Raw genomic sequence first — 21,376 nt, forward strand, 5'->3', positions numbered from 1 at the left:
TTACCTGTTGCCTAAGCGGCACGGCGTTATTTTCATATCCGCTCCGGTTCTTTGTCTCCACCTCACATTTCAGGCAACAACATTCTTGCAGCCACTATTCGTTCGTGACAGTATATACAATCTGGAAGTGCACCAAAGCACTGAAGGATGAAAATGATGCGTGGATCTACATGCCACTACAAGCGGAGCGGGATGCATCAGGACATCCGTTGCGTACAATCGAAGTTTTATAAAGTGCTTGAAGACAATGACCAATATTTCGAACCACCAATAACCCCACGAACTTTGACCATAATCCAAATCTCCCAATATCACTAAGATGTGCCCCACTAAGACTCCCATCCGCGTCGGCGTCCTCTACGAAGAAACTCAAATGACCGTGGGTGTCTCTGTTGCAGAGGTACCAGAGATATACACTGACTTTGTACACCCCATATATAGGACCTTGCGGGCCTTGACCTCCTCGGCAACTTGACTCCCCAAACCATCAATCTGATCGCAGCTATGAATCCGCAGTTCGCTTCCATGGTGCCCCATGCCATCCCCATGGACTTTCTCTATATTTCTTCCTCCATGGATTCCGCCCATGTCACACCAGACATGTACGTGCGTCCCACGCACACCTATGCGACTGCTCCACGCGATCTCGATATCCTGCTCCTCGGTGGCCCAAACCCAGCTACTGTCAAAGAAGAGAGCCTGTCGTTCTTGAAGGAGGCAAGTAAGCAGACCAAAGTCATTCTAACGACATGTACGGGAGCCATGGTAAGTTGTGCCTATACGAAATGCATGTGAGACATACACTGACTTCGTATTTTCAAATCTGCAGTGGTTGGCAAGGAGTGGGGTGTTGCAGGGGAAGAAAGCTACTACAAATAGGGTCATGTTGGACGTGGCGAGCAAGATGTTTCCGGGTACGGAGTGGGTAGATCGCAGGTGGGTCGTTGATAGGGGTTGCTTCGATGGTGCGGAGATTTGGACCGCCGGTGGTGCTGGGTGTGGTGAGTCCTCCCAAAATGTGAATCTGATAGAGCTTGTACTAACTACGATGTGGGTATTGACATGTTCATCGAGTACACGTACCAGAACTTCGATAAGAAAATGGTCGAGTTTGGATGTGTCGGATTGGATTTCGACTACGAGGGGCGTTCCGAGTTTTACAAGGGAAAGCTGCCTGACATGACCATGTCTTAGTTCTGTAGAGGAACTAGAACTTCGTAATTCGGAGAAGTCGTGGGAAAGTTAGAGGCTCAAAGCGTACACGACATGGGACGTCAAGCTCATATGAAGTCTATGGCGCTCTCCTCCTGGGAATGAACTGGCGCAAGTAGGTTTCTTACTTGTCTTACTCTTAACTATACAATATCTGTCATATAAAATGCTGTCCTCTCTTTCACATGTCCCACTGTAAAGTCAAGATTCAGGCAACGGCGCCATCGCCTTACCTTTATTTTTGGGAAGGACAGAATGCATGCATGTTCATACATCAAACACTTGCTCCTTTTGGAAGATCGAAAACGGATTGTTAATGCAAAGATAAGAGGACATGAAATTTGACAGAGTCTGACAACCTGTAAATGCACTAGCACCAACACATTCTCACTTTCGTTCCTCTTCTGACGTGTGCTGATGATAGACTTGGCTAGTTGCGATTAAGCTGATCGTCACTATTCTCCTTGCAAGCGGTTATGAAGATATCAGCACAGACGCGTTCACACTACAACACATTCGACTTCATTAACATTCTCGATTTTCCCATGCTATGTACTTGGTATACGAGCGTGCAATATCCATGTACATGTAGTCGTACAAGGAGTTCCAACTCAAAATAGGCACCGCGTCTCCTTTTCCTACAAACATTACTTCGGTGCCGTGACCACGCCTTCGTACTCTCGACTCGCTATGTAATCCAGAGTACGCTGAAAGTGTTTCCTTGGGTTCTCAAGCGAGGAAGCATTCTCGTTGGATTGTAAGTTTGAGTGGATGAGCTCGATGAGGCCGTTGAGGTACTTCGTTGTGACCTGCTCGTTGTTAGTGACATTCATATGAAAGGAGAAGAGTGCAACTTACAGCGTCGTTCTCTTGGTCGAAGTAGTAGACATATCTGTTGAGTATCTCAACAAACAGCTCAACAGAGACCGCAGCGTCCATGCATGCATCGGCCACGCGGAGAGCACGCTGTAAGCACTCAAGCACACGCTTGCCATCGCGATAGAGCTATACTTGTCAGCATCAATCTTGTCAAGAGTAGAATTGATTTCGCTCACGTTCTTTGGATCCTCTTCGCCCAACGCCCTGATCTCAGTCGCCCACCACAGGTGACTTGCAAGGTATACCGCACGACATTGATCTGGCTTCTTGAGTAGCTTGCTTCCATGCAACGCGCACTTTGTAATCAAGGTGTCGTAGTTCTCCTTGCCAAAGTTCCTCGTTGTGTGTAGGCCACTCGCAATGACGCACACAGCCTGGAACTGCGCTCTTGAATCACTAATCGCTTCCTCATATATTGTAAATGCTTGCGCGAAGAACTCGTACGCGACCTCTTCAAAACCGTTCTGGTCTGCTACTTGACCGCAGGCGATGAAGAGGCGGAGCGAGAGATCTGCGGAACCTGTAACGCGGGTGTACAGTGTCGATAGGGTATTGTGCATGAACTTGTAAAGAGCTGATGACTGCGATTGCCAGTTGTCTTCGAAATGTTCGCGCTTCTTGTATTGACGTGCGAGCTTGAGTGATGCTGTGATAATGGCCGGGGATGTGTATTTGACACGCTCGTTGCCTTCGGCAAAAGACTTGCGCGCAGCTTGGAGGAGCTGAGAGAGCTGTTAGTGTGCATCCTGGTTGAACATTAATTTTACTCACCTTGAATTGGGTATCGTTGTCCTTGCCACGGATGAGATGTACTATCCGCGCTAGCCATCCTTGCTCTTCTATTGTCTCTTCTGTCTCCTGTGCTCGTCTTTGGATTGGTCCACCTGGGTATCCTTGGGCTTGTTGGATGCCTTCGCGAATGAGGACCTTGAGAATCTCCAGCACACTTTCGAGATTCTCTACAGATGCAATGAAGGTCTGATTCCGCATCAGACTCCTTGCGACTTCGCCAGCAACTGCTCTCCGAGTCGGGTACGGTTGTGAATGTAGAAGAGGGATGAAGTTCGGTAACGCGAGCGCGGTGAAGAGAGAGATGTAGGTCTTGATCGGCGAAAGGAGGAGGCTGAGGATCTGGCTTTGGGTGGCTTGTGAGTGTAGGTCGGCGCTGTTTTGGTATTCGGCGACCTTTTGGTTTGCAAAGGTAAGGACTTGGTCAATGTAATCGAGTCTTTCGGGATATATGTTTCTAGTAGAATTAGCACAGTCGTCGTTGTCATCGTAAATATTTGTAGAACATACAAGGCGAGGTTTGCCAGCGACACCAGTAATCCGATTGTGTCCTGTATTGGCAACCGCTGCATCTTAACCAGCGTCTGTACCTGTTCGTGAAAGATCTCGAACAGCTTGACGTTGTTGGGTATACCGCGCCTCTTCTCGATATCACCATCTGTCTCGGTCGCTTGGTTTTCTTCAGTCTCAGCAGAGGTATCCGTTGGTTTGGGGGGTTCTTCGGAAGCCTCTTCTGTGCTTGGTTCCGTCTCCGAAGTCTCTGGTGCGTCTCCATTCTGCTGCGCTGGCGCTGGCTCTGGTTCGGCCGCCTTCTTCTCCTTTGCTATCCGCATTTGTTCCATGAGCTGTGCTATAGACTCTTCTTCCGTCTTCTTGCGCTGTTCTGGGCTTTCGGACTCGGCTTCTCTTTGCGCATACGACGACAATCGGTCCATGAGGCCCACGACAATGGCTTTAACGTTTACATGTGGGTTCAAACGCGCAACGGCAGAGAGGAACTGATCGAGCGTGTGTAGGTGGAATTCGTCAGGGAAAACCTGTGTGACAACTGCTGCATGTTAGCGGTCTCCGCGTGTCCACAGTTTGAGACATACCCTCCAGTAGGTATTCTTGCGCTAGAACATCCCGACATTGTACAATCTGCTCTAGCAACGGGTTCAAGATCTTCTTGTAGTTCTCCAAGTCAACCAATTGGCTGAGTCTGACCAGGTTACTTCCCACGAGAAGTTGCAGTTCCTGGCGCTCTTTGGTACGCTGTTCGCGCTCTCTCGAATGTCCCTGATGTTGTAGTCGCACCCACAGCTTGTTCATCTCGACGAAGTTTGTCAAGATGAAGCTGATGGAGTCCTGGAGATTGCCCTCGGGCCCCTCGCTGTCGCCAGATGGAAGGCAGTCGCGTGCTTGACCCGCAAGGTAGTACCGCAAAAATAGACCACGGATAGGGTGTTGGACTCCGCGACTCATCTCCATCATGTCCTTCATAATCTCCTTAACAGGCGCATCCTCAATAGCCATGTAGACGGTCCCGACAGTGACCATGAGGTACAGGCGGGGGATGATATTTCCGGCATACTGGACGAGTTCGTAGAGATCGGCGAGGTGATTTACGGGGTGGTTCTCGCGGAGGTAGACAGCGAGATGGCGCAGGGCATCGAAGACGGCCATGTAGAGCTCGTAGTACTGCTTCGGGCCGAGGCTGCTGGTCCGAAGTTCGGAAACAAGTGTCGAGCTGTGCATTGGAGTCATTAGCACTACAGCGCATAGCCAGAACAGCCCTCATATCACGTCACACGCGTACCTGCACTTGAGCGCATCCATCAACTTGCCCGGCGTCTCGAGACACCGCCGCATGAGCATCGTCTGCTGGCGCACCACGGCGAGGGCATCTTCGAGCAGACGAGCTTGGTCTTCTACGGGGGGCGGCGACGCCATTGTGTGCGAGAGAAGCGGATCGTCCGGGGTTGTGGAGAGCTGGTCGTGGTGGATAGGCACCGCCGCCTTGGGCGTAACCGTTCGCCAAGCCAGCAGGGATGGGAGCTTCCCCTTCGAGCTGCGTCATCACTAGTCTAGCCATCACTCTTCCATTTCAAAACTTGCGCTTGTTCATGAATCTATTATCTAATCTAATTGTACATGTGTGCTCGTCTCACAGACGCGTCTAGTCATCATGCTTCAAATCCTCGCCATCATATGATGGCTTCCAACCATTACTCGTATATATCGTAAAACACAGTAGAAGAAAAGAACAGGCGGATCGGACCAGTCCACCGCCCAAGCGAGAGAAGAGAATGAAGGCTCCATTCAACGCACCTCGGGATAATGCCTTCCCGTGGGGTGTGAGAGAACAAGCTCGTGAAGCCGGCTACGGGGCCGCCGTGACCACTGCGGCAGCCTCGAACGTTTTGATGCGGTAGTAGGTGTGCCACATGCCATCGTCATAGTACTCGGTAGGACCATCGTCCTTCGATATTGTGACGGTAACGAATATTGGCTTCGGCGTCTCGATTGGTGTCGAGATGCTACTAGAGAACGAGCTTGAGATGGTTGATGTTGCGATGGATGTTGATGAAGGTACCGACGGATTGGGAATTGATGAAGATCCTCCCGGAGTCGACGTCGACGTCGTTGTCGGAGCGGGTGTTGACGAAGACGAAGACTTCGATGCGCTGCTCGAGCTGCAGCTGGTTGTCGGTGCTGGCGCCGGCTGAGGCTTGATGACAGTTGCAGTAACTTCCTGAGTGACTGTTGCTCCCGGACCGACGACTTCGACAGTCTTTGTCGTCTCAATCACCGAAGTGGCTGTCGCAGGCACTGGAGTTGATGAATCTCCACCAACATTGACAACCGAATAGCTCTTGTCGCGTCGACCAATGTCGAGTGGTTTTGGTGAGTCAAAAGGCCGACCAGTGACCAGTGTGGAGAAAAGCGCGGCCAGAGCCAGAGTTCGGGGGTTGAGAAGCATGGTCTTGAAAGTATCAAAGAGGCTTATTGACTGTCCGGCGCCGTTGATAGTCGTGTACACGTGTTGAGCACGGGTTCGGTGTTGGTATGCGCTGGCAGAGAACAGAGTGGGAACTGCGATGTAGGTATCCGTTTATTAGATCCATAGTAGCTGCCGTTGTGTTGCGTAATTTCTCGGAGGCTGGAAATGTGGTGGTTGGGTGATGGCTGGTAACGCACGGGCCACATTTGACGCGACGTGGAGGCGACCGGCTGGAACCATCCAAAACCTCTACTACTAACCACATAGTTTGGAACTGTCCGCTCTATCCGAAGCATGTTGTTATCAGTCAAAATGTCGCACCCTTACATCAGAACGCTGATGTGAGATGAAATCCTGGCATTGCAACACGAACTAACTCATCGCCTCTCAACACCCCTGTCCTGTGTGCCTCCTGGCATTTCCTGCGGCGGATGGTGCTTATAGCTCAACGGCATCTCCTGAGCATCATGTGTTCCTTGCGCTTCTAATATCGGACCACCTTGGAACTGACTACCGTATGGGTTCGCATTCATCTCCTGGGCCTGGTATGGCTGGTACTGGTGCGGTTTGTCTTGAGCCTCAACCTCAGTCCTATATGCTAGCCCGTCCACTTCATCTCGCTGACCTATCCACGGTTGCGGCGGGTTCGTCTGTGACATCTTCGGCTGTAGCACACTCGCCTGTGTCTGTGCCTGTTCGTTTATTTGTCGCGTTCGCTTCTTGCTATGCCGTCGGAACGCCCAGATAGCCAGGCCAGCGAAAAGGAGAAACAGTCCTACTCCAACCCCCACGCCTATGCCAATTGTTCTCTGCTGCGCTTTCACGGCATTGTCTTTATCAGTAGTCAGTCGGACTGGACCGTTTCAATGCTGTAAAGATGAACTTACCGAAGGCGCTTTGCGCATCGTTCTTTGCATTTTCTAGTATCCAGAATTAGGTATTCGAACGTGAGACAAGACCTCGAGATGTACTAACCGTAGTTACTGTTCGGAGCAGACGTGCTGCAAATGTATTTGTTGGATGAGTCTTGTTCGCAGTTGTCAAGATTTATTGAAGTTGGGAAGGACATGATGAGGAAGTGATATCTTGATATGCAAATTTGCACCAACGCATGCAAATTGATACTGTATCAAAGGGAATGTCGGTAGGCACTACCAATATTCGCAAGACGATCGAATTGTTCTACTTATATCACCGCCAGGCGATGGCATCACAAGGCTATGTCCATCCTTCTCATGGTGAGTAGCACCCAGCTAGCTCTTTCGAGTATAGCTCATAGAGTCCAGGAAACGCTCCGCGCACCAGTAGAGCTGATTGGCAAACTCTCAGAGTGCCAAGTACGCACACAGCCTCGTTAAGGTGGCCTTCAACCGGACGCCTAATGTGGCAGGAAAATCAATGTCCTCTTTGGGGTGTGCAACAATGATCACTTCCAGGATTTCTGCCTTGCACTACGGTAAAGTCGGATTTATCCCTACGCTATATCGGTTCCTCCTCTCGCGTCTTCCGAAATCCATCAACAGTGGCGACAGCGGCACAGCAACAACTCGCGAAGGTAACACAGCTGACTGCGAACTGCATCAGATGTTCAGTCTATCATTACTCATTGTGGGGTTAGGAGTACAACCTCCCTAGCTACATTCATCTGTTACCTCACAACACAAGAAAATCGAGCTCCTCCATTCATTGACCAAACTTATCAAGGCGTCTTCGCCTGTCCGTCCGCCATACTCGGTTTCGGGTTTCCCTCGAAGCTCTTTGCATGTTTCCAGCCCTCTTCCAAAGAATTTGCAAAGAGTCGTGTAGTGCCCCAGACATCGAACTGCACAGCAATTGCTCGCATACCTGACTGAATGGCCATTGGTATCTGGTCTACCCCCATCACACCACTGATCATCATTAGCTACCTTTTTCAAGATCGGAAAGGACCATAAACTTACCCAAAGATAGGTAAATCATGCTTGGCGGCCGCAGCATTGAACTTGCCCATCGCCTCGAAGAACTTGGGATCAGGGTTTCCCTTCAAGAATCCATCGATATCCATACCAGCCTCAATCATGTAATCTCCAGGGCCGAACATGAGACCAGAGATGCCTTCTACTGCAGCAATCTCCTCGCAGTTCTCAACACCCTTGACCGATTCGATCTGCGGGATGATACAGACGTGATTGTTCGCTGTCTGCACCTGGTAGGCATCGTTGGGGTAGAGAGACTGGGTCATTCCAGGAGTGAAGGTCCAGGGACTGAATGAACGGTGGCCTTTGCCGCCTAGAAAAACGTTTTAGTATCATGGGGAAGATGAAGAGAAGAAAGGGTGACGTACCGCCAAAGTACATCTCTTTCATGAAGTCCTTGACTTCTTGGGCGGTCTCAACATGCGGGATGACGATTCCGGCACAACCTGCATCAAGTGCTGTTGTGAGGCTGATTTCGTCATGTTTTGGTACACGGCAGATGACCATTGATTTTCCCTCTGAGTGATGCTGTGCGGCGTGGATGCAACTGTGTCGCATCGGTCAGCGGTATGCTCTCATGTATACCCCAGCCCTAAAACAATCTCATGGTTGAACATCTTAACAAGACAACTTACTCGTGTAATGTCAACCGGTTGTACATGCCATGCTCCACATCGAACCAGATGAAATCTGGCTTCGTGGATGCGATCAACTTGGTCATAAAGGTACTTGGGATGCCTTGTGCGATGCCCATGAGACTCTTACTCGCATCAGCTTGAGCGTCTTTGAGCGCTTGCTTGAGATTTGCAGGTTGTGTGAGCATAGCAGCGCGGTAAGGGGCTTTGGTATGGAGCTCGGGCTGCTCGCTGTAGGGTTTGAAGTCCGCCATTATGAACGGTGTTTTGAATGTAGCAGAGATGGGCAATAATATGAGAATAATGCAGGCTCAATAAAGGTCAGGAGGAAGAGCTTTGGATGTTTCTGTAGAGGTGCTGCCTTCAGTCTGGAAGGGGTACTCGAGTATTTATGTAGATTGAGTACATTTTCATATCTTTATCGTAGAAAGTAAGCGGTAGCACTGGAACGGAATGGCCACGACAGCTGCCTCGATAGAGCGTCTACTCTACTCCACTGGTAAGGTATGAAACGTGGGCCATGACGGTGGCCTCGTTTCTTAGTGCTTATTACCTAACACATTTCGCCCTGGTCGTAGTATGCGTTAGCAACATGCTATCCTTACCCCTAACGCGTCGTTGTTACGAGATCTACGCAAGAGAGAAAGCAACTGCCCTTTCAAGAGCATACACATTGGGCAGCACATCGATATGAAACACTACAGTAGATGGCAGAGACCAACAATCAAATAATTTCATCCTTCTACGCGAGGGGTATCAAAGCCTTCATTACTACAAGTGCTGACGCTGACTGATTTTACAAAGCTGAAATCTATGCCATCTGTATTTGGCACGATGATGATGCAGTATGACAGTGGCGAATCGGGTGCTAGAGAAGAAGAGTGCACCTGGTGCCTAGACTACAGCACTTTGGATAATAGTGCTAGAGCAAGCGAGAGGCTGATGCGCGAGGCTCGCAGTTTCGTGTTGCCCAGCGCTTATAGCCGTTAACTCCATACAGCATGTAGACCAAAGGTACCATACTTCCGAACACAACGCCTTAATCTCGTGGCAACAAAATGTGCTCGGATTTAGTGAAGCCTTCACAGATGCTAACGCCGAATAAAGGTGTAAAAGTTGTCCGAGAGCCCGAATCGGTCCGGATGGTGTAGAAACGGACCGTTATATCCAAGAGGTTCGTGGGGTACATGGCAGGCTTTCAATAACCTTGTGATAACGTCGAGGTACTCGAATATACTGGCGACGGATGTATTACTATCGAAGGATGTGCGCATTGACACTCTGGCGATGTTGACCGATCAACTTGCGTGCTTGAGTATTGGCTCGGAGATTTCATCGATGTTCGGGTTGTCAACACTTTGGGAGCGCCTTTTCCCATCTCATTGATTCCCATAGGCTTCTCTTCGATATCCATACTCTTCTTTTCCATCTCTTCCGCTGCCATGATGCCCGTGTTCTTCTTCTTTTTCATACGCTTTGGTATATCCATAATGATAGCAGCGACGACGATGAGTGCCAGAAGGCCCGCGACACCACCCACAGCAATTACGGCGACTATGCTGGTGGAAAGACCACCGAGTTTGCTTTCTGGTCCGGACATTGCGATCGAAAGAAGATGCTCGGCGTTGGCTAATATGAGGTTGGTTGACACAACAGAGCAGAATAGCGATAGTAGAAGGAAGTTTGAACAACGGTCACTATAGTGAGCTAGAGTAGTATATGGTTGAGCTGAATGAATGAGGATGGAACGAGTGTGAGTGCGTTTGCAGCGCTTCGAAGATGTGGGTTCATTTCAACACCATCGCTGCGTAGCGGTCTCCTTATACAAATCGTCTCATGACCTGTCGTCGGTTTCTCCAAGCAAAGGAGCGAGCATAGTTTCCCATGTCGAGCGATTCTAGGCCGGCAAGCGTCCACATCGTGCCAAAACTTCAGCTGGTGGCTTTTCCATCGAGCAGATACAGCGACACTACATCTTTTCCGAAGCCAACGACGCAAGCCACGAGGCTGGGCGTCATGGGCATGTTGTTTGTCTAGTCAGCCGGCTTCGCTGATGTGCGAGTAAAAATAGTCGATTATCCCAAGCGGTGCTGGTAGTACATGGGCTGATTTGCTCAGGGGTGCTAAGGCTGAACGCTAACGCGATGAGGTGTTTCGGGCGTGCTGGCTGTATCGAATTCAGAGCGCTTTCATCTTCACTGGCTCACTTTATGTTCGAAGCGAGAAGTGTGTTGTGCAGCGCATCACTTAGCGGCATGCTAGACCGGTGCTTGATGAACGTTGTTGCATACGTTTTGCTCACAGGCTGGGGATATCTGTTTGTTCGGTCTGGAAGTCGAATGGCGTCTTACGTGGATGTGCCGGCTGATGCGGTGCCTGACATCAAGCACTCGAACTCATGAGGCAGTGTCAGTCGAGCCGCTGAACGGTGAACGGTGAACCGATGCATGAAGCCCTTTATTCAGCATAGTGAGAGGAGCTTGTCGGGGCGGCCGAGGTTTCGCTGGACTGTACGTAAGAACTAGTCACCGACTAGTGCTTCTAGCGCCTGGCTGACTCCACGTTTTTCGGTCGCAGCCGCGGCGGTTCTCGACTAGGACAGAGGCTTCGCTTCGGACAGTCACAACGTGGAGATTTGCACTGGCTCTACTCTTACGATTACCCAGCTACCATTCCAACGGGCTGCTAGCACTTTTGAGATTTATACCCCACAATCAAAACAAACTTAAGCATCGTAGTAAAAGCATCACAAAACCTTAAAACTAACTCTCGGCTGCACACAACGAGAGATTGCGACGGAAGACATTCGTTCTAACCACCAAACCACTGTCGCAGACGACTAACCGAGAGCACAGTAGAGTTCATCGAACGTTCGAACGCCACTAGATCGCCGATTGCTAAGATGGCTCCCGGCACTAAATATTACAACTTGCGAGTCGACAGTGCGCCATGTTCAAATACCATCCGGGACCAGTATTCCTCGATGATCCCAAAGCTCTCATTGTTTGATATGTGCATTGTCAAGTAGCAGGTTCTCTTGGAAGAGCCCATTCAGACGCATTAGATCAACCAGAGTTGACACTATCTTGATGCAAGAAAAATTATCAGGATGATGAGACCGGCCTTCACCGCGTTCATAAACTTGCGTTCTCTTCCAATCGTCCAGGCCGGAGTCGACACCAGAGACGTCGAGAGAAACACGTTACGATGCTTCAATCCTTCTTGAGGAAGTCATATCATCGCCTTGTATGTTGTCAATCTTAAGAAGCGAGGTGGTGGAGGAAGAATGCGAAACTCGAGAAAGAGAATGGGTTGTATGCGCCATCAACACAAGAAGGCATAACTAATATGGATAGTACAATATGAGACTAGATGACTAGACGTAATTGTCTAATGGTGATGGTGATGTTCACCAAAATTGACATCGATATAATACCAACATATGAAGCCGAAGCCCAGCACTACATACGAGATGGACCCCCAAACCAATGATGCAATGTTGCCATTCTTTCATTACGCCCAAAACACCATGTAAATGCAACTCTGCTATACACACATATACGTATTTCAGCCGAGCCTGTCGCTCGCGCGGTTCAGTATATCAGCCGTCTTTTTGATCGCTTTGGCAGCGGCGTCCCAGTCTTTCTTCTCGATTGCCTCGCGTGCAAAAGGGAAGACGCTGGCTTCCAGGCCGTTGTTAAGATCGGGGGCGAAGATGACGTGTTTGTATTGGTCGCGGTTGGGGAGCTATGCGTGTGTCAGTCGATGTTGGCCATGTTTATGAAAGAATGAGTGGAACTTACACCATGAGGCCCCTTGTCATCTTTGCCCCTTGCAAGATCAAGCAAGTCGGTCTCAAAACCCGCAATTCTTCCGTTGTGCGCGACTCTTTGTATAGTGACACCACTGCTCTCAAAGCCACCAGTCGCGTAGACTTGGTTATACCAAGTTTGTTCCCAACGCCCAAACGCCTCTGCCTTCTTCTTGAACATACTAAGGCTGTCTACCAGAGGCTGGAAAATCTCAATGTCGTACTCTCCACCACCGCTCACTTTCTCAGTCCAGTCCAACAGCTTTTGGCCCTCTTCTTGCAAAGAGCGGGCATAGTCGTCAATCTTCATAGGGATGATGGGCTCTTGGGCAAGCTCGAGGATAAGGAGAACCCAGAGTTGGGTGAGCAGCGCATGGTAGGAGAAGGAGGGGTCGATGTATTTGCGCATCCAGGAGAGCGTCTCATAGCAGCTGCGCGCGATGGGGTTCGATTGGCCTTCTTTAGTAGTGAAGCCAAAATCGAGCGAGGAGGTACCGACGATGGACTGGAAGGCTACGTAATCACTTCCAGCCCCTAAATTACCGATCTTAGAGTCTGACGTCTCCCAAAGTTCTTTTAGAGTCTTGTTCTCGTGGGGATCGGACAGTCGGTCGAGCACGCGCGTCCAGGCGTGTTGGAAGATGGGGGAGCCGTTGGCCCAGAGTTTGTCACCTGTCACGCCCACATCGACATTGAGGTAAGCAATAGCGCTATCGCGAAGGGCTTGGACGTTGGCTTCAACGTGCTCTGTGGAGCCGATTCTGTTGTATTCACCAGCGTCCCAGGAAGCAAACTCGATAGTGCGGAGGGGTCGCCACCCCTGAGTACGCAACTCGCCCAGCACACGAACGACTTCAAGCATAACAGCCGTGCCAGAGCCCGGGTCTGCTGCACCGAAGCACCAGGAATCGCGGTGGTTTCCGATTACGATCTTGCTGGCGGGGTCTTCGCTGCCCTTGAGAGATCCGAAAACGTTGGTGATGCGCTGTTGTTCGACCTCATCCTGGTCGTTTTGCAGGAACACCTTTGGAGAAGTCTTTGGATGACCAGAGAACCATTTGTCGCCAACATCCGGTACACCGCCAACCCATTCATCCGGCAGCTCCTCGCCTGAGCCCTTGAGCGACTTGAGGAGTTTCTGCGCATCCTTCCAGGAAAGTGGTAGACTTGGGATCTTGGGTAATGCTGGGTTCTTATCTCGCGGCATACGCTCCACCTTCTTCACACTCGGCCGTCCAGGCGTAAGGACATCTCCCATGATCATGTTTGTCTGTGCAACCGAGCCTCGTTGCACGCTGTCACCAGGTCGCCATTTGCCATCCGGCCAGGGATTTCCCTTTTTGAAGCCGTCGTCTGCTGGGTCCGAGTATACCAATACACCGGCGACTCCAGCGTCTTGCGCATATTTGACTTTCATGGCTAGGTCCGGTTGTGTGCCGTAGTATCGGCAAAGCACGATTGCACCTTGCACGTCCACCTCGCTATCCCATAATCGCTTGAAGTCTTTCTTGTCGCAGTAGTTGACGTATATCAGAGGTCCGGTAGCGTTCCCACTCGCGGACATAGCGTGGTAGGCGGGTGTTTGCGCTTTGGCTGGATTGAAGACGGACGGTTCTTCGAGTTTGGCTTCCCATTTCTTCTCCGGTGGATCCACAATGGCGACTTTCCGGCCGCCCTTGTTCGCATAGTTCATGTATACGTAGTATCTGCTCAAGTCAGCGTGGGGCTCAACAATGCCTCGGATGTCTAGCATACTCATCATGGGTATATGTATCCATGTGTGCGTCCTTGAATTTGCCTTCGATCCACTGGCCCAGCACGTAACTTCCCTCGGTTCCGCCTATGTGGTCGTAGCTTGTGATGTACTCGAGATTCTTCTCAATTCTCCAGCTCTCCACGCTCCCCATGGCCGTCGACCGTACCCACTCGGGGTTGAACGGGGTGCCGAATCCACCGCCCATGGGCACCACCTCGCTGACGACCAGAAAGTAGACGAGGATTATGATCAAGATGAGACCGAACAGTCGCGCAATGATGGACCATCCTGGCTTGTACTCTTCTGGTATGGTGGGTATATGGTCCGTCACGGCGCTGAAGTTGGGACGCCAGCTCGGCCAGGGTATCCGGGGCAGGTTCCAACTGGATAGTGAATGTCTGATACTGTAGAAGCGTTTCGAGAACCTCCCTCTTGATCTGTTCCGCCTCGCCCGTCCTTCTTCGACGGCCTCTGGGTCCAGGATATCCATCTCCTCCATGGTCTGGCGCAGGTCCTCGTCCTGGCTCTCCCGCACCGGACTCCCGAGATCCGAGTCGCCATCGTCGTCTACCGACTGCACTGAAGGAGCCTGGTAGTATCCATTACGCCTGCGCGGATCCGACTGGACGCGGACATCCGGGCTCAGCAGGCCTTGCCGCTCGGCATCGTCGCTGGTCTCGTTGGGTCCCAGGCGCGCAGGGGCATTGCGCGACGAGGTTGCCTCGTCGTATGTGGGGATGGGCGGTGGTGATGGCTCGCGGACGTAGCCATGCTTCTCGTCGCTCATGGCGAGCTAGTGGCAGGGAGGGGGGGGCGTCGTCGTACACGGGTTGGGCGAAGTCGTGGGAGGGGGTGCTCGCCCGCGGCGAATGGTCCGCGAGAGCGAATGATGGGTAACTAGGTATGCGGATGCTTCAGAGAGTAATTGGTGACATGGGCTATCGATTGCGCATGTACATGGTGGACGGATCTAAGGAGTGACGGCAAAATATAGGAATACACGCAACAAGAAAGTCGACGAGGGGCTACGTCTTGTCTGGATGTTGCGGCAGACTGGTGGCAGATGCATCTGGGGATAGCGGAGCGGAACACGCGCGCCGAGACCCTGTCCAAGATCCTTGGTAGTTGAAACCATGCCACTGTCTTTTGCGACTTCATCACCACAACAAGTGTTTGAACTACGAGGGGAGTTGAGTTTGCCAAGTGTCGCACGAGTCTTGCACTTTCTCTACATATTCCTGCCTCCAGTCACCTTGATCGTCTCTCCGTTCACATAGCTGAACAGCGGACTCGCCACGGCCAACACGGCACTCGCGGCCTCCGTCGCCGTACCAGGTCTCCTCAGCGGAATGTCCATGTGCTCCTGGCCCTGACCAGCACCCGCCTTCTGTGCCTGTGGTATACCCAGCGCTACCTTCTCGCCGTCGGGTGTCGTGATGAAGGCGCCAGCCTCCTTCGCCGCCGTCAAGCGCGTCTGAATATGACCGAAAGCAACCGTGTTTGCGCGCACGCCGAATTGAGGGCCCCATCTGGACATTGTTAGGTGGGACATAGTAGGGGAAACATGACAAGGACATACTCTTTGGCAATTGTCTTGGTCATACCAGTAACACCTGCCTTGGCCAGCGCGTAGTTGATCTGTCCCGCGTTGCCATTTACGCCACTTGTGCTTGAGATGTTGATGATGTTCCTGGGCTCGCCGTCCTTGACCCTGAAGTACGGTGCTGCAGCCCTCACAATCTTGAACGGCGCTGTCGCGTGCAGGTCGACAATAGTGTGCCATTGCTTGTCCGTCATCTTGTGGATGACACCGTCCCATGTGTAGCCGGCATTGTTCACAATGATGTGGATCTTGCCGCCTCCAAACTCAGCGGCTTCAGAGATGAGCTTCTTGATGTAGGCATCGTCGAGAACGTCGCCTGCCACAGCTATGGCGCTGCCACCAGATTCGTTAATCTCTGCGGCTACAGAGCCCGCTTTCTCTGCGAGCTGTTAGCTAGTATTTGGAGATTCAAGATACTTGCATCAACCCACTAGCATCTACATCAGCAACTACAACCTTCGCACCCTCTTTCGCAAACAGCTTTGCAGCCTCAGCGCCAATTCCCTGTCCAGAACCTGTAATAATGGCAGTTTGGCCAGCCAACATACCCTTAGGGTAGTTGAGATGGCCTGCAATCTGGTCGATGCGCTTGGAGTAGGACATTATGCTTGTGAGATCGCTTGTACTATCAATGTAGATTAAGGACCGTAAAAATTTCACCAAAGAAGAGAGCTCAGTGTTTATGGACGCTCTTCCATGAAATGCGGAGTAAGTCAACCGCAACGACCGACATCATTACCTCAATATGCCGAGGTTCACAGCTAGCGCGTTTTGTGGCTGCCGTGGACGCGCTTTCCTAGGTTTGGCTGACTCGACTTAAAGCACCATCATCAAACAACAAGCAACGGAGAAGAGTTGGCTAGATTTCGCGTCAAGTGTCATTCAGACAAAACGAAGTCCTTCTGGCTCACTGTAACTGCAGATACGCCTGCTCGATCTCCTCCAGGTAGTCTTGTTCAATAGCCCTCCTCTGCACCACTTGCTTGAAATTAACCTTGAGCGGTTTCTCTTTCGTCGCGGCCATAACCGTCTCCCTCGGAATCCTGATTTCGTCGATATCGTTCTTGTTGGCGCCAGCAATTACGCTATCATACAGCTCATCAAGCAGCTGCGCCTCGCTCTTCTCATCCAATGTTCCCTCCTTTACTTGCACAATAACGTACGGCGCAGGACGACCCTCTCCGCCCACCACCACGTTCTGCACCTCCTTGTGTTGCAGAATCCGGCTCTCAATGTCCTGGGCATGGAACTTCGCCAGCCAGTCCAGCTTGGTCAAGTCATCTTTGCGAGCAGAGAATGCCCATCGTGTGCGACCGTCAGAGTCTTTGACAGGTCGGTACAGCTCCTTAGTTTCAATACGCTTCAAGTACCGATGTCCTGAGTTCCAGAAAGCTAGCTGGAAAGGGTTGGTACGACCATCCACAGCATTCTCGAGGATAAGCTCGTGAAGATTATCTAAGCCCTCCGTATCAAAAGGCACCATCTTATGACCATTCTCCGGAACGAAGTCGTGCGTGTACCAAAGGCTCCTATCCGCTGGTCGTAGATCGATCTGGTCTCCAGTCTCTGTAGATCCGATGACTGGGCTTAATCGCGTGTGCTGATAGAGGTCGTCCCCAATCGCTCGGTCCAAGGGTGCGCCAATGTATACGACGAACTCCAGCGATTTCAAAATGTCTCTGGTTACTGGATCTTCGTAGAGGCCGGCAATAGTAAAGGGCGGACACTTCATGCCGTCGATCTTGTTCATCGAAGTAATCTTCTTGAACAGGGCGGGAGTCAGGGTAACTTCGCCTCTGGGCATCATCACACATGGAGCATCGAGAAACACTGGCGCCATGATCATCGCATGCAGGCCGGCTACCCATTGCGGTGGACAAGGATTCAGAGCTGTCTTTCCGATCCAGCTTTCATACACGATGCCTCGAGGCCAGTGTCTTCGGCTAAGTATGGGTACGTTTCTCAGCGCGGACCACATCCCGTTGGTATGAAAGATGGGTTTAGGATCGCCTGAAGAAAGATAAGCTTGTGGCTTTTGAATGCGTTCTGCTTGACTTACCAGTAGTGCCGGATGTATGGATGATGACTATCTCATCCCACTTGGCCTCTTCAAAGGTTGTCTCATATGGGTAGCGCTCCTGCCCTTCATTGTCGAGCATCCACTCCAATGACGGTACTGCACATAATTTCAAGCTCGACTCCGGTTTAACCAATGGTCCTGCAGGATCGTCTGTTGCATAGAGCCAAACTTTGCAGTTGGTCACCGCCACCAATCCCGCCAGCCCCTCGTTGGTCACACGGCCATCTGGAACCAGCAACTACAAGAGTCGTCAGTCAAAAATTTACACTCTGAAACTCAACACTTACCCTGCGTCCATTTTTAGCAATCGCCGGTACCAGGATGGCATATCGGGGATCGTTCGGCCCAAAGTAAGCAACCGTTTCGCGATCTACCGCCTTTCTGAGCTGCTCGTCAAACCAGAAAGCCATCTTGTCGATGGCGTTGGCATACTGCTTCCACGTAATTGTTTTGTAACCGTCCTGCTCCCAGTCTTCCAACGCGTATCTCATGAACATGTTGTTTGGTATCCATCTCGCCTTCTCCTCGATAGCGTGCACTATGAGTTGGCCCGAAGGATGCTCTACTCCGTTCTCTGCTATAGAACCCATAACATTGTATTGAAGATAAGACAAATTGCAATGGTATAGAGCAAATTCCGAACGCAGATTCCGGTGCAGATGCACCTTGATATACTCTCAATCGTTCACACCTCATTTAATCATTGTCAGCATCGTTTAGATACCGGCAGAATAGCCAGCTAAGTCAGTAAGCACAGCCTTAGCTTCTGATCTGCTCAAACGTGTCAGCTTACGCGATTCTGTACGTCTTTCTCTGATTGTTTGTGTTACCTTGATCTGAGATTGTGTGACTTCCGCATTCAGCTAGTGCTGAGCTCATCAACTACTTCGACCTTTCATACACAGGCCGTGTGTGTATGCTTGTATTGGCAAAAGGTAGCGTAGAGGACAATCTAACTTGCATTATGGCATGTCAGCACTTGATAATGCCATGCATAGAGAGGAGAAGCTCATTTTCATACAAGACGCCCCGTTGATGACGGAGAGGCAGCTAGATGACCAGTGGCTTACAGCTTGTCTACGTGTTTCTCCCTTACGCCCCGTTGACAAAGACGAATTTGGAGTTGCGAGCACAATTTTCAGAACATCAAGCTCAAAATTACGTCAAATATTGTATTCACGTCTATATCGTGTTTGTCTGAAAGGATCCGTTCCCAATTCGTCGAACCATATTTCTCTGGCCAGGCTCATACCTTGGTCTCAACCTCAACATTGTCTATCTTCTTCTCTTGGCGACACTGCTCTTCTGCAATCACATCTGCAGGGATGCGGTCTGGTGTTGAATTTACCAGTACCAGCATCGGGCCTAGAGCAAGAGCCATCAACGCGAATGTGACGCAGAATCCGATTAGAGGCGATGTCTTGATCTGCGTGTTCATGCCGTACGAGATGGCTTGTCCGATGGCCTCGAGACAGCGGAAAGCTGCACCATTGCGTACGTTGGCTATATCTTGTCAGTCTCTGATCTGTTAGAGCTACTAGTTAATGAGGCATACCTTGAGCGTCTGTTGCAAAAGAAGACAGCAACCAGTACATATACGACTGTGACAAAGGACCGGTGGTTTGAACAAAGAAGTACGGCAAGAAGGAACGCGCATACAACGAATCGTCCCAATCGATCTTTCCGGGGTTGTTACTGTTGAAACGAGCTTGCATCACAATCGACCAGATGTACACGCCAAGGTTGAGGAGCACGACCGTGAAGAGACCGATCTGTGCGCGACGTCGTTGACTGACACCCTTGAGATCAAGTATGAAGCCCAAACCGAAGCATCCAACGATGCAGAAGAAAGGCGAGATAAGGGAGGAGAGTGCGCGGGCGCGGACGCTGAAGTAGGTACCAAGATAGGTGGACCATGTACCACTAACGCCTTATCAGCCAGTGTTTATGTTAGTATCTGGCAAGATTGACGAACCTGTAGAAGAAAGACCATATAGCCCAGAAAGCAGATAGTAGGATCAGCTTTGAGGTCATAGTTATCTTGATCTGTTTGAATTCCATCTTGGTGCCGATTTTCTCGGATACTAGGATACGCGTTCCGTCCGAGCGTACGACTCGTTCAAGAGGGGATATGAGGAAGGCAAAGGGCAAGGCCATACATTCGATAATCAAGAAAGCGACATATGTATCGGGTGTTACACCACCGACTACACCTTTCTCGTGATTTTTCGACAGACTGTAGGGCGAATGTCAGCTATCGCTGTGTAGATTCCACATCGAGAAGACTCACTTGATAGCACCGCCGACTAGCTGCCCCAAGTTTCGAGCAACGATCCAAAGAGCTAAGTATTTGCCACGAGATCCGGATGGTGCAAGAGACATAATGGTGCCCGACTCAGCTACACTAAATACAGAGGTACTAAGTTAGTGTATGGCTTACATGTAATTCTTACAGAGTGACTTACTACCAAGTGCCGGTGCCAATGCCAGTGAAGAAGCCACCTAAAATCAGGTACCACTGGTTTCCGAACTTGGAATTGCAATAGTATGAAGAGCCTCGAATTGGAAACGAGCAAGCACCGATGACCAATGCCCACTTTGTTCCCAGTTTGTTAACAATGGGTCCACCGAGGGCACAGCAGACAGCCAGCATTGTGTAGTTGACAGCCGTCGCAATGTTCGAGGTTTGAGGAGTTGCGAGACCACCTCCACCGAGACCTGAAACCTTCTTAGCTTAAATCACTACATTTGGTGCGTCGATAGGAAGCTTACCGGCGATAGCATCAGCCATGGCAGGGCCACAGAAGGCCTGCACACTGAGTAACATCATTTGTGTCAAACTGTGTTGCCAGATTCTCTTCCATCTTGGCACTGTCCTAGCATACTCTTCCATGTTGACTCTTTCATCGGCTACCTCATACGTGGGAGGAGCGTTGAGCGGATCGCTGCCCTTTGTGCGAAGGGCATCGTCATTACCACCAGCATGTGTATTTGGAGGGGCAGCGTCGAATTTAGACATCTCAGAAGACTCTTATTGGAAAAACCAGAAATGAATAGAGACAGATGTGAGCTGAGCTCCGAGCTGAAGTGAAACCAAAAGCATAGCACGCGAGCTTTATATATACCACATCCCCTCACACATATCTCCCACCTCCCGTCTATCCACGCATCCAGCATCCCGGCTTATCTGTGGATTTCGGGCCTACATTACCCCAAGCTGGGGTAAAGCGAGTCGTTCCCGCCGATGGGTCCAGCTGATAGCGACTTGTGGAGTCGATGGCTCCGGTGGCAGACGGGTGTCCGAGGGAGAGGGCAGTCTGGGTGAGAATGCAGGCTAGGCTGAACATGGAAGTGCGAACAGTCGGGAAAAGTGGAGGTTCTAAGCTAGGATAGTTAAGGGTTGGCAAGCACGCGCTAGACATGGAACGTAGGCTTTGCAAGGCTTAGATATCGGGTTGCTACGCTTGGGTTACAGCATGCGAGTCAGACGCAAGATGCTCCGCGGGTTGAGTACTGCGCTCGTAACAGTTCGGGGTTGTTGATATCGCAGTGCAGCTGTATCAACCCATTTCTGCTATCGCGATGCAAAGTATCAAGGAAGACCAGCATTTGCTCGGTGCGCAAGCCGGGTGGGAACAGAGATAGCCGCGGCTTTACGCACCACTGACGCCCG

The 21,376-nt window shown here is 50.8% G+C and overlaps 10 protein-coding genes across 10 annotated transcripts; 1 reads left to right on the forward strand and 9 right to left on the reverse strand.

Moving 5' to 3' along the window:
• Window positions 1-319: 319 nt before the first annotated feature.
• Window positions 320-1,194, forward strand: AA0111_g184 (hypothetical protein; the record flags this gene model as incomplete). The annotated part of the gene is made up of 4 exons (XM_028647543.1): window positions 320-379; window positions 442-765; window positions 830-1,036; window positions 1,087-1,194. The coding sequence occupies 4 exons, from the start codon at window positions 320-322 to the stop codon at window positions 1,192-1,194; spliced, it is 699 nt and encodes a 232-aa protein (XP_028511860.1).
• Window positions 1,195-1,859: 665 nt separating this feature from the next.
• Window positions 1,860-4,812, reverse strand: AA0111_g185 (hypothetical protein; the record flags this gene model as incomplete). Its single annotated transcript, XM_028647554.1, has 7 exons — window positions 1,860-2,021; window positions 2,071-2,217; window positions 2,268-2,813; window positions 2,863-3,337; window positions 3,391-3,928; window positions 3,975-4,609; window positions 4,679-4,812. 7 exons carry the CDS (start codon window positions 4,810-4,812, stop codon window positions 1,860-1,862), a joined length of 2,637 nt encoding a protein of 878 aa, XP_028511861.1.
• A 430-nt stretch (window positions 4,813-5,242) lies between these two features.
• On the reverse strand, window positions 5,243-5,842 carry AA0111_g186 (hypothetical protein; the record flags this gene model as incomplete). The annotated part of the gene is made up of 1 exon (XM_028647566.1): window positions 5,243-5,842. The coding sequence occupies one exon, from the start codon at window positions 5,840-5,842 to the stop codon at window positions 5,243-5,245; it is 600 nt and encodes a 199-aa protein (XP_028511862.1).
• A 398-nt stretch (window positions 5,843-6,240) lies between these two features.
• On the reverse strand, window positions 6,241-6,932 carry AA0111_g187 (hypothetical protein; the record flags this gene model as incomplete). Its single annotated transcript, XM_028647577.1, has 3 exons — window positions 6,241-6,695; window positions 6,751-6,783; window positions 6,839-6,932. 3 exons carry the CDS (start codon window positions 6,930-6,932, stop codon window positions 6,241-6,243), a joined length of 582 nt encoding a protein of 193 aa, XP_028511863.1.
• A 630-nt stretch (window positions 6,933-7,562) lies between these two features.
• AA0111_g188 (hypothetical protein) lies at window positions 7,563-8,707 on the reverse strand (the record flags this gene model as incomplete). The annotated part of the gene is made up of 4 exons (XM_028647588.1): window positions 7,563-7,752; window positions 7,804-8,131; window positions 8,187-8,365; window positions 8,454-8,707. The coding sequence occupies 4 exons, from the start codon at window positions 8,705-8,707 to the stop codon at window positions 7,563-7,565; spliced, it is 951 nt and encodes a 316-aa protein (XP_028511854.1).
• A 944-nt stretch (window positions 8,708-9,651) lies between these two features.
• On the reverse strand, window positions 9,652-10,053 carry AA0111_g189 (hypothetical protein; the record flags this gene model as incomplete). Its single annotated transcript, XM_028647599.1, has 1 exon — window positions 9,652-10,053. The coding sequence occupies one exon, from the start codon at window positions 10,051-10,053 to the stop codon at window positions 9,652-9,654; it is 402 nt and encodes a 133-aa protein (XP_028511855.1).
• Window positions 10,054-12,020: 1,967 nt separating this feature from the next.
• AA0111_g190 (hypothetical protein) lies at window positions 12,021-14,807 on the reverse strand (the record flags this gene model as incomplete). The annotated part of the gene is made up of 3 exons (XM_028647611.1): window positions 12,021-12,200; window positions 12,257-13,970; window positions 14,020-14,807. The coding sequence occupies 3 exons, from the start codon at window positions 14,805-14,807 to the stop codon at window positions 12,021-12,023; spliced, it is 2,682 nt and encodes an 893-aa protein (XP_028512292.1).
• A 441-nt stretch (window positions 14,808-15,248) lies between these two features.
• AA0111_g191 (hypothetical protein) lies at window positions 15,249-16,226 on the reverse strand (the record flags this gene model as incomplete). The annotated part of the gene is made up of 3 exons (XM_028647622.1): window positions 15,249-15,549; window positions 15,600-16,002; window positions 16,055-16,226. 3 exons carry the CDS (start codon window positions 16,224-16,226, stop codon window positions 15,249-15,251), a joined length of 876 nt encoding a protein of 291 aa, XP_028512291.1.
• Window positions 16,227-16,530: 304 nt separating this feature from the next.
• Window positions 16,531-18,293, reverse strand: AA0111_g192 (hypothetical protein; the record flags this gene model as incomplete). Its single annotated transcript, XM_028647633.1, has 3 exons — window positions 16,531-17,633; window positions 17,683-17,941; window positions 17,991-18,293. 3 exons carry the CDS (start codon window positions 18,291-18,293, stop codon window positions 16,531-16,533), a joined length of 1,665 nt encoding a protein of 554 aa, XP_028512290.1.
• Window positions 18,294-18,949: 656 nt separating this feature from the next.
• AA0111_g193 (hypothetical protein) lies at window positions 18,950-20,722 on the reverse strand (the record flags this gene model as incomplete). The annotated part of the gene is made up of 6 exons (XM_028647644.1): window positions 18,950-19,206; window positions 19,259-19,626; window positions 19,679-19,939; window positions 19,994-20,107; window positions 20,169-20,421; window positions 20,476-20,722. 6 exons carry the CDS (start codon window positions 20,720-20,722, stop codon window positions 18,950-18,952), a joined length of 1,500 nt encoding a protein of 499 aa, XP_028512289.1.
• Between the last annotated feature and the right edge of the window lie 654 nt (window positions 20,723-21,376).

Source organism: Alternaria arborescens (genome assembly GCF_004154835.1).
Source record: "Alternaria arborescens strain FERA 675 chromosome Unknown contig_1, whole genome shotgun sequence".
Classification (NCBI taxonomy): domain Eukaryota; kingdom Fungi; phylum Ascomycota; class Dothideomycetes; order Pleosporales; family Pleosporaceae; genus Alternaria; species Alternaria arborescens.